The 11,455-nt window shown below is 41.2% G+C and overlaps 1 protein-coding gene across 1 annotated transcript; it reads right to left on the bottom strand.

Moving 5' to 3' along the window:
* Window positions 1–1,178: 1,178 nt before the first annotated feature.
* On the bottom strand, window positions 1,179–10,472 carry PGAM2 (phosphoglycerate mutase 2). Its single transcript, XM_026718059.2, has 3 exons — window positions 9,956–10,472; window positions 4,515–4,695; window positions 1,179–1,401 (listed from the first exon to the last, which is right to left on the bottom strand). Exons 1-3 carry the CDS (start codon window positions 10,367–10,369, stop codon window positions 1,232–1,234), a joined length of 765 nt encoding a protein of 254 aa, XP_026573844.1. The 5' UTR covers window positions 10,370–10,472; the 3' UTR covers window positions 1,179–1,231.
* Between the last annotated feature and the right edge of the window lie 983 nt (window positions 10,473–11,455).

The following is an 11,455-nucleotide window of genomic DNA, read 5'->3' as shown; positions in this document are numbered from 1 at the left end:
GCTTATACAATGACTAAGGCCTTTTCCTAATGCAGCAGTGTATATAAAGTATAGCCTTATTAATCGCTGATAGCAAAACACCCACACTCCGCCTGTAAATTAAAGACTGTTCTTTTCCACCTAATATTTTCTGGAGGCTTCTCCTAACAGTCTTGTCAGTACCAGGGAGCATCCACAGCTTAATGCATTCTTTATTCACTTTCTAACTGCACATACAAATACTGTATATGCGCACAGGAAATGAGACAAAATAGTGGGTTTCTCTGAAACAGCTGCCAATCTGAATCATGTTTCCAATCTCCTCACCTGCCGGAACCATAGCAACTGCCTGTAATCATGGTTTGCTAAACTCCTAGTTGACTGGCAAGGGAGGAAGACCTCCTCCAAACCCTTGGTATTTTGTGATTGTGAAATATAGGTTCCCTATGCTTGGTTATGGGACGGGGGAATAGTTGGGGCTGGAGAGAACACAGAATCATAGTGTTGGAAGGGACCTCAGAGGTCTTGTAGTGCAGCTCTTGTTCAAGGAAGGAGACCTTTTATCATCTTGGTCAAATGGTTATTTAGTCTATTTTGAAATCTCCAGGGACGGAACACACACAGCTCTGGGAGGCAGGCTTTCCCACTGATTTTCACTGTCAGAAAATTTCTCCTTAATCCTAGGTTGGATCCCTGTTTAACAACCTTCCACCAGTTGCTTCTTATACTGCCCTCAGGTACTTTGGGGAATAGGCCAATCCCTTCTTCTCTGTGACAAACCCTCAAAGTACTGAAAGACAGTTATCATGTGTCCCCGCCCCCATCCTTCTCTTTGATAGGCTAGGCATACCCAGTTCCGTCAATCGTTCATCATAAGATTTAGCCTCCAGACTGGTTATCTATATCACCCCACAAACCTAACTTTGGTGCCTTAAAGCCCCCCCCCCCGACTTTTAAGGATTGCTTGCAGAAGATCTGCAATTAAGTTGCACAGATATTGGTTTTTCTGTGGAACATCTGTTTTGATGCCAGCTGATGGAAAAAGCAGTGTTTGATCCAGGTCTCAGCAATGTGCAAGGACTCTAGTATGAAAACCCCTATTATTAACAGGAAGGCTAAAACAAGAAGGACCCCATTTTAAACTCCAATGGTTTTCACCCTTGTGCTATTTCCGAACATAAAGATCTCACTCACACAAGTGGGGGTTTTCACTTTTTTTTTTAATTTCACCAATGCCCCTTTGCTGTTCCTCTCACTTTTTGACCTTGCCCTGTGCTGCCACAGCTTCCATGGCCTTCCTCACGGTCTCTTCATCACCCAAGAACTGCATGGGCTTAGTGGGCTTCAGGTTGTCATCCAATTCATACACAATGGGAATCCCAGTTGGAAGATTGAGTTCCATGATGGCAGCATCAGACATTCCTGTGCAGAGACAATGGAGCCAGGTCAGATCATCATCCACAGAAGTCTTCTACAGGATAGTCAACAATAAGGCCAAGCCAACCAAGTATAGGTAGTCCTCAACTTATGACCACAATTGAACCCAAAATTTCTGTGCTAAGTGAGACAGCTAAGTGAATTTTGCCCCACTTTATGACCTGTCTTGACTCAGTTGTTAAGTGAATGACTGCAGTTCATAAGTTAGTAACCTGGTTGTTAAGTAAATCTTCCCCATTGACTTTGCTCATCAGAAAGTCACAAAAGGGGATCATGTGACACCAGGACAGGACAGGTCATAAATATAAGTCTGCAGGCAAGCATTCAAACTTTGATCACATGATCATGAAGGTGCTGCAGTGGTTGTAAGTGTGAAAACCGGTCATAAGTCATTTTTCACCTTCACATGATCATGAAGGTGCTGCAATGGTTGTAAGTGTGAAAACCGGTCATAAGTCATTTTTCAGTGCCATTGTAGCTTCAAATGGTCACTAAATGAACTGTAAGTCAAAGACTACCTGTAACTTTCTCCCTTCCATTCTAAATCTATAAATTAAGAAGGGTTGATTATGGGGAAGAAAAAGTTTCTTCTCTGTGGACCGAATAAAGAAAGCCTTTTCTCTCTCTCTAGACGTTTTCTCTTTTTCTCTTTTTTCTGGGGGAAAAAAATCTTACAATAAAAAAACTTACAGCACTGGACCAAACCGTAAAAGTAAGAAAAATGCAGTGCTTAACCGTACAAGAGTTCAAAGGATTTGTCAAGATGATAAATGTCTTAATTCATGCAATAACTCATTTGCAGAGAGTCTGGTGCTAGGGTCCTTGCTACCTCTGCAAATGTCAAGATAAACAAGCATGTTCTCTGTTATTATCCAAAACTAAACAACATCAGAGTCAGCCAGGCTTCCCAAAAGACAAAACTGCCTTTTATTCATATGATTAGATGGATGAAGAACAGAGAGTTCTTTTCATAGTCACCCATCTTACCTCTTACACCAGCTTCTTCACACACTTTCGTTAAATTGCTGACCACCAGGACAATATGTTAAATTGCTAAATGTTACATTAGCCGAGTGTCTAAACAGATTGCATCTTCATGTAGCTTGCTTTTAACTCCATCCCTCTCCATCATTTTGAGATTATAAACCATGGAAAGCAATTCATTTGACAAGTAATTAAAAAAGGACTCAACAAGGATTACAGTCTATGAACCAAAGAAGGCCAAAACCAGGCCAGAAGGTTCAGAGAGAGATGAGAGAAGCTTTCGAAGCAGCTATTAATTGGCTGAGGTCACCACCCCAGAAGCAATGAGGAAACCCAAGCAGCTTCTTCTAGTTTTTATTGGAACTATTGCCCAGATAGAAGCAAAGGTGATAGGTATACATATCTGTATTCCTTAGATACTATCTAGTGGTGGTCTGATGCTGGAGAAGACTCTTGAGAGTCCCTTGGACTGCAAGGAGATTGAATCATCCAATCCTAAAGGAAATCAACCCTGACTGTTCTTTTGAAGGACAGATACTGAAGCTGAAGCTCAAATACTTAGGTCACCTAATGAGAAAAGAGAAGTACATTGGAAAAGACTTCTATGTTGGAAAAGATGGAAGGCAAAAGGAAAGAGGACAGCAGAGGATGGGATGGTTAGATAGTGTCATCAACGCAATGAACATGAATTTGGACAAACTCTGGTCATGAAAGGTCAGGCATGACTTAGCAACTGTACAACAACAACAAATGGTAGTCAAGATTTCTGCAATCTAGATATCAGAATCCTTATGAAGCATCTCAGCAGCTACCAGTGAAGGACATAAGCAGAACTTTGCAAAGAACCGGAGCATTGTTTGAGCCAAAGCAAATGATGTCTCACCTCCCTCCTTATTTGTGAGAAGTACTTTGCAACATTCATAACTTTGGGAGATATTGGGGCAGAAGTAGGGGAGACAGAAATGCTATTAGAGCCAAGGATGAGATGGAAAACGCAAAACCTCCCAGCTGCCCTTTTAACTTTTGTAATGTGACACCAGACTGAAAATAGCAACATAACCCTCAGCGGGCAGCTTGTCAAATTATATTCAATTCATTTCAAACCACAACTTAGGTTTGGTAGTAGCTTTTCCAGGACAATTGCTGGAGAAAGAGTGTTGATAGATGGGAGGGGAGGGAGGGGAAGGAAAGGTTTGAGTGCTAGAGTAGAGAGGATACAAATCTATTTTTCCATTGTGCCTTGTGATAAATCAGTTTAGTAATTGGCCTTATCCATCATGACAACCATTTTAAAGAGAGACATGGCAACTACTAGGTGAGAACTGCATGCCAGATGTGCTTGTTGGTTCTCATGGTGTACTAATGGTGTACAATCATCATTCTGTTGTTGGTTAATATAAGTCCTGTGTTGCAGCAAAATGCTTCCTACAGCAGATACTGCAGAAAGGTTAAGATGGTCCAAGAAGGCAGACATAAGTTACCAAGGTTCAAGGAACCTAAGTACATATCTGAGAAGCCACAAATCTGAGGCTCTGCCCATCTAAATGTCACCTGAAAGTGATATACTCTTTTATGAAGGCCAGGACTCAGCTGTCCTTTGGTGCCCTGGCCTTACAACAACTTTCTTAGCAAATCTGGTTGGTCTGTCCAGGCAACCAAAATTGCATATACCATAAGTAAGTGTATGTATGACACCTATGTAGGCTCTAGCACCTTTTTTTCCTCTTTTCTGATTCAGTTCAGATTCAGAAGAGCACGGGAAAGATTCATCTTCGCATATCATGCTAAGTCATGCTTTGCTTAACAAATTATAGTTGGCTGGATCTGCACGCTCATTAAACCATAAACCTACCAATCCCATAATGGCTCAACCAGTGACTTGATTGATCTGGAGGTCTTAATAAAAGAGCTTGAGATGAAATCAAAAGGTACTTTTTCCTAATCAAAATACTTAATTTTTTAAAGAAATGAATGGAACTGCCTTGATGGCTTCTACTTCTTTACCCCCCCCCCCAACAAAGACGTTGTGTGAGGCAAGAGGGATGGGAAAATATAATATATCCATCTACATCCATAATTTTGTACAGGGCTGGGTGATGCATGGTTGTCCTTACCTTCCAAGTGTTTGACAATACCCCGGAGGCTGTTGCCATGGGCAGCAATGAGTACCCGGTTACCCTGTTTGATCTTGGGTGCAATCTCATCATTCCAGAAGGGCAAAGCCCGGGCAATGGTATCTTTCAAGCTCTCACAGGCTGGCAGTTCCCCAGGCTTTAGTCCTGCATACCTTCGTTCCTGTATGGTTCAAAAGACAGAAGACAATGGTTAGAGCTGAGAAGGGGAGGTTAGAAAGCTTTGGGTCAACCTCAGAGATTGGGGATGACTTCTTGGAGGAAGAGAGGGAGGAGGAATACAGAAGAAATACATTGATTCTGTTCTTTATTCTTTATTCACTTCATCCAGAGTTTGATGTATTTTTAAAAATTTATATTGCATCGAAGAAAGTTGGAAGTATTCTTTTTCTGCTATTCTTTTTCATTCCTTTTTCTTTTTGCATCTTCTGCTTTTTTGATCTTTTCTTTTTGTTCTTATTTATCTTTTGTTTTTTAATATATTTAAAATATATTGGTTTTCATGTGTGTATGTATATGTATATATGTGTGTGTGTGTGTGTGTGTGTGTATGAAAACCAGTTTAAATCTATATATTCAAAAACAACTGGAAAATTAAGAGATAAATGAGCAAGTGTGTGTGTGTGTGTGTGTGTGTATACGTATGTATGAAAACCAATATATATATAAAGAGGTAAAGGTGTTTCCCTGTCAGTTGTGTCTACATACATACATGGAGGAGCAATGGCTAAAAGGTTAAGAAGCTGAGCTTTTGTCAGCTGGAAAGCTGAGAGCCCGAGTTTTAGACCCAAGCGCTGTCTGACGGGGTGAGCTCCTGCCCATGCAGCAATTCTAAAGCATGAACATATAAGTAGACAAAAAAGTACCAATTCGGTGGGAAGGTAACAGCGTTCCATGATTCATGATGTCATGCTGGCTTTATGACCATGGCTAAAAAAACAGATGAGCATCGTGCCCTCGTGTCTCAGTGGACAAAACGTGCATTGTAGCCTTCCTTAATCAGATCATCCCAGCCAGCCATGTGTCAGCTTGGGGAACTCCAATGTACTTCAAGTCGTGGTCTGTCCATCTTAATGTAGTATTTGAAACTATGGCATATATAGTAGATATTTTTTAGATATTGCTGAATAATGGCACAATGAAATAGCATAGGAGACAGCTGGATTTTCTGATTCTTAGTGAGTAGGGGGTACAATTCCCCCCCTCCCAATATGTGGAATGCATCTTTGGAATGCAGGGGAAATGTGTTTGCACTTGTGTGGGTGTTTTGATGAACTATGGAAGGAGTCAAACTTGTAGCCTGCAGGCCAGATCCGTCATGCCCACTCCCGGTTTAGCAAAGGCCACAAAAGTTGCGATACATCACGTGATGATGTGATGTCGTGAGTTTGACACTCCTGAACTAAGGGATAGCTAAATGTTGATGAAAACTAGGAAAAGCAAACGATTTGTGACATTTCAGAATGATGTATTCCGGAGCATCAGACAAACTGCTAGATATCCTCCCCTTCTTTTATTAAGACTATAACAGCATTTAAATAATTTTCAGGCAGTTCCTTTGTTAGTCTTTTGTAGCAAATATAATAAATATACTTTAAGGATTAATTGGCTAATCTTTAAAATGTAACAGCTTAAAATTAATGAATGCATTGGCATCAGCTTTCACACACTATTGCTAGGAAGGTAAGTCATCTAACAGTTATTTGGGTTGGAGAATATATAAACCAGGATAGACATTTTAATACGTCTCTTTAAGGAAATGCTAAAGGTGTAATTGGGTGTGGTTCATCAAACAGCCATAAGATGGAGACAGAAACCTGGGTTGTTTAGTTCTTGTTCTGGTGTTTCTGGAGTGTGTGTTTTGAGTCTCAGTGAGTCTGTTACTTCTGTTGAAGAGAGTTGCCGTTCCTCCTGATGATTGTTACTGATCGTTGATGTAAGTCTGTTACTGAACTGTTTTTTGATACTGGACTTTAATATTTGGATTATCCCTGAACTGAACACTGACTGCCTTACCTGTGAATGACTTGGAATGCTTGTTTGGACTGTGCTTAAACGTTTATTGGAAGTAAAAACTTACATTTACTGTACAGTGTATCTGTGTGCTGTGTGTGTGTTATTCTTCCCTACTCTCACTACGTCTCCCTGTATGCGCTCATTCTCCTAACGGGGAATTACCTCAACACTGGTTATGGGCCCAGGCCATACCAGGCTCAGATAACTGAGAGTTGGTGTGAATGCACAATACTGTTTACAGACAGCTTTTTACTGTTTAATTGTGGGTTAAAGATGGCACAAGACACTTCAACCAGTCTATCACTGATAACCCGGTTAGATGGAACAAACTATGTTTCCTGGTCTATGAAGTGCAGTCTACTTTTGCGTAGAGAAGGTTTATAGAATGTAGTTCAAGATCCACTGGATGTAAACGCATGGCATTCCAGCTAATGAGGACGATGCCAAGAAGCTTGCTGACTTTAAACAGAACAATGAACGAGCTCTTTGTATAATTGGACTAACACTAAGTGACCAGCAGCTAGTCCATATTTGTGGAGAAGAGTCTGCTGCTAGGTGTTGGGAAAATTTGAAGAGGATTTATGTTCGTGACAATGTAGGTGCACACATACATCTTACACGTAAACTGTTTACAGCACGTCTTCTGAAAGGTGGAGATATGTTAGCTCATTTGAACTTCATGAAAAGAACTTTTCAAGAGCTACATGAAAAAGAACTGATATTTTCAGAGCTGCATCAAGTTTACATCATTCTTTCCTCATTGGATGAAAGTTGTGATGATTACGTATCTTCACTAGAAGTCCTGACCAAAGATGAACTAACATTGACCGACATAACCAGAAGGTTGTTAGAAGAAGCAAGAAGATGGCTGGATAGGGAGCAACTGAGGAAGGAACAACCACAAGAAGTCTTCAACTTCCTATACTGTTAGGAAATGTTTTTTCTTGTGGGGCTAGGGGACATATAGCTAGATTCTGTAAGAAGGGAAAAAGACAGAATACTGGTAATCACCAGAAGGCTAAGAAGAAGGTTAGTTTAGCTATGTCTAGCAATTCTACTGTAAACCATGATTTGTGGGTTGTTGATAGTGGAGCATCGCAATGCATTACTAAAGGTAGAGGTTTGTCCATGAGTAAATAACATGTATCATTGGCAAATGGATGGAAGATTAAGGCTTCAGGTAAAGGTACTACATGTTGTTCTTGTGTAAATGAACATTTAACTATGTTATATGTACCTAAACTGAAATTTAATTTGTTATCAGTAAGGGATTTAGTTAATATTGGTTATGTAGTAACCTTTAGGGGAGATAACTGTATAATAGAGAAAGAGGGTAAAAGTGTGACTGCTACTTTAGAGAATGATTTATATGTGTTCCATGATGACCAGTTGAAGATGGCTAACTCAGTTTATAACAATGTTAAGCCACATGATGAATGTATACATTTACTGCATAGATGTCTAGGGCACATTAATTTCAAAATGTTGAAACAAACTGTTGAATTGTGAGAGGGAGTAAAATCAAAACCCTGTAGCAAGTATTTAAACTGTAATGCTTGTAGCCAAGAGAAAAGTAATGTCTCCCTGTATGCGCTCATTCTCCTAACGGGGAATTACCTCAACAACTATGAAAAGGGAAAGCTGTATCTTCAATACTAAATTATTAAATAAAGTAAAATTAATTAAATAATTAAATTACAGACATGTATGAAGTCTTAGATGTTTAATGCTACCTATTTTTAAAATAAGATTTTTCATCTTCTATCTTTTTCCATTTTGTTTGCAATTACCTCTCAAGTTGGAGGCGAGGGCTATCAGGCTTTGCAAAGTAGCCTCTAAGGAGCTAATTAAGTAGCATCCTTAACTGCCTGTAGATAACTTTAAATGTTTCATTAAATTACACCATGGTTTAATTGTGTTATGGCTTAGAAAACATGGTTGATGGCCTAGAGAGTGATGAGTGAACCCAGAGCAATATGGCTCATTCAACTAACCACTGCAGATTATGCTAAAGTGTAGGGAAATTATATCTTACTGTGATGAGGGAAAACTTTAGTGTTGGCCTATAGATTCCCACCTCCTTTAGCTAGTCAAAATTCTGGGCAAAGGCCAGATTGGAAAGCATCTCCTCATGATTTAGGACTATTTTTCAGAATTATTGCAAGTTTTTTTTTCTTTTCCCAACGGGTTCCATACAATTTCCAGTGCCCTAGCCTCAGTTCAGTTTTAAAAGGAGGGCTGTAGAGAGCTAAGAATTGCTTAAGGTCCTCTATTAAGAAAGTACTATTGGGGAAGAGACTGGGAGGGGGAGAGGAAGGGGAGCAAGACAAGGAAATAAATAAGAGAGGGAAGAGGAGGAGGGCATAACAGATCCTATATTCAAGCCTCCTACTTCTTTATTCCTAATTAAAAAATATCAGGAAGTGCTGACTTCTTTGCTGGAAGGACCAGACAATCTTCTCATCTTGCACTGATGAGGAATCTGAATTAATTACTCTGAATAGTGTTTCCAAGCAAGCCATGGTTTATTGACTAAACCTCACCCAGCATAACATCTTCTATAGCCTGCCAAACCAAAACCCACCCAAGCATATTATAAGTCAGAGGATTATGCTGCGAAACCTTAGACTCTTGGGATGGACTTTCCTTCCCAGAGGCCCCCGTGTTCCTTGCACAGTATTCTACCCAGATGGAAGGTCTTTATACTGTAGAAGACATAAGTATGTTGTAGCGGTCAATTGATGAGCTTTTTGCTACTCATATTTTGCTTCTCACATTCCTTCAAAAAAACACGAGGCAGCCAAATAGCTCTTCCCTCCCTTCTATATATCTTATTCTCACATCCTTGTTGAGTATTAGATGAAGGAAGGAAGACTGAGAGTCAAGGTCGCCCTTGACCCTCAAGCTTCCTACAAAGGGTTGAGGGTTTCCTACAAACCCTCAAGCTTCCTACAGGTAGTCCTCAACTTACAACAGCTCATTTAGTGACAATTTAAAGCTACAACGGCACTGAAAAATAGTGACTCATGTCCGTTTTTCACCCTTATGACCTTTGTAGCAGCCCCATGACCCTGGGATCAAAATTCAGATGCTTGGCAACTGGTTCATACTTATGACCATTGCTATGTCCCAAGGTCATGGGATCCCTTTTTACAATCTTTTGTCAATGGGGAAGCCAGATTTGCTCACCAAGCAGGTTACTAATTTATCAACTTCAGTGATTCACTTAACAACTGTGGCAAGAAAAGTCGTAAAATGGGGCAAAACTCAGCCTTACAAATGTCTCACTTCACAAGAGACATTCTGGGCTCAACTGTAGTCGTTGAATCCACATCGCCGCAGCCTTATTAACTGCCCCAATGCCCACCCCCTGCCAGTCCTCTATCAAAGGTTGTGCTGCCACTGACCTTGCTGATGACTTTATAGAAAGGGTGGTTTTCATCCATGGGGGGAGGTGGAATGTCAAAAGATCGCCTCCAGATTTTGACCTGCTCCTCCCCGTGCTTGGCTGCGGTCTCAGCCTTGTTGAGGCCTGTCAGGCCCCCATAGTGGCGTTCATTCAGGCGCCAGGTGCGTACCACGGGCACCCACATCTGGTCACAGCCGTCCATGATGTACCAGAGGGTGCGGATGGCTCTCTTCAGGACCGAGGTGTAGAAATAATCAAACTCATAGCCTGCTTCTTTGATGGCCTGGGCTCCGCGCTTAGCCTCCTCCTTCCCCTTTTCACTCAGCTCAGCATCAAACCAGCCACAGAAGCGGTTCTCCTGGTTCCAGGTGCTCTCGCCATGGCGCACAATCACAAGCCGGTGGGTTGGCATTGTTCTGGAGGAAGCAAACACTGTCGGCCTCAACAAGGAGCCAGGACCGAACGCCGAGTTTGACTGATGCCTGGAGCTACCCACGCCGAGAATGGGAGTTTGGATGCTATTTATACAGGTCTTCTGCTTCGCCCTGCCCATCTCTCCCCTCCTGACCAAGCAGCTCCATCTTTGGAGCCATTCATGCTGACGGAAGAGCAGCTCTCCCATTCTGGCCAAAGCTTCCTGGTTAAAAATAGCAAGAAGATAACTTCTTCTCCTGGGTGGGCTAGAAATAGCAGAAGACTTGGCACAGGGCTGAGAAGTTTCTGATCGGAGGCCTCTGGCTACACATGAAAGGGGGGAACTGGATGGTGAGAACTTCGCCACCACCACCAACTCTGTGAGCAATTGGGAACTGCCAGGAATCTCCTCTTTCTTAACTGCCACTTACAGCATCACTCAGGCTTAGGAGCAAAGCAGAAAGGGCCCTCTTGGATGGAGAGTTTATGTCTTGTTCCGTCCCTTTTTCCAAAAGGCAACTGGACTTCCTTGGTTTTTTTCCCTTGAAAATGTTCCGCTTCTCGCCCAAGCAGCTCAGTTCTCAGAAGAACTAAATTGATGAACAAAACTGAAGAAGTTTCTTGGATGAGAAGCAAAACTTTTTCAAGGAAAAAAAAAACAAGAAAATCCAGTTGCCTTTTGGAAAAGCACCTTTGGAAGCCCTTTTTTCTCTTGCAGCAACTCCATGATTCCTTTGAGTCTAAGATCTTCCACATTAAGAAGGATCCGTGGCCCAAATAAAAGTTTCAAGAATTTTAGGCAGAAAATCAAAAGCAGGAAGTTATTAAAAATCTTGACTGCTCTTCTTCTTTCTTATTGCTCTGGCCTTTGCTTACTTCACCCTCTAAAATATTCAGTGAGCGTAGAAAAGACAATGATTTCCCAAACCCATTCAGCTCAAAACTAGGACTAGTAAATGTCTACACAATACAGGAAAACCTTGATATGATCTATGGTTATTGCTGTGTGTATTTAAGGTTGGATCTTACTAAAAATGCACCAGGGTCTGAGCTAAAAGCTAAAGATAAAAGAGCAGGCCAAGAC

The sequence above is a fragment of the Pseudonaja textilis genome, chromosome 9 (genome assembly GCF_049901715.1).
Source record: "Pseudonaja textilis isolate UNSWEBS1 chromosome 9, rPseTex1.2, whole genome shotgun sequence".
In the NCBI taxonomy this organism is placed as follows: domain Eukaryota; kingdom Metazoa; phylum Chordata; class Lepidosauria; order Squamata; family Elapidae; genus Pseudonaja; species Pseudonaja textilis.
The sequence above is the reverse complement of the archived record's forward strand: the minus strand, read 5'-3'. Positions and strand labels throughout refer to the sequence as shown.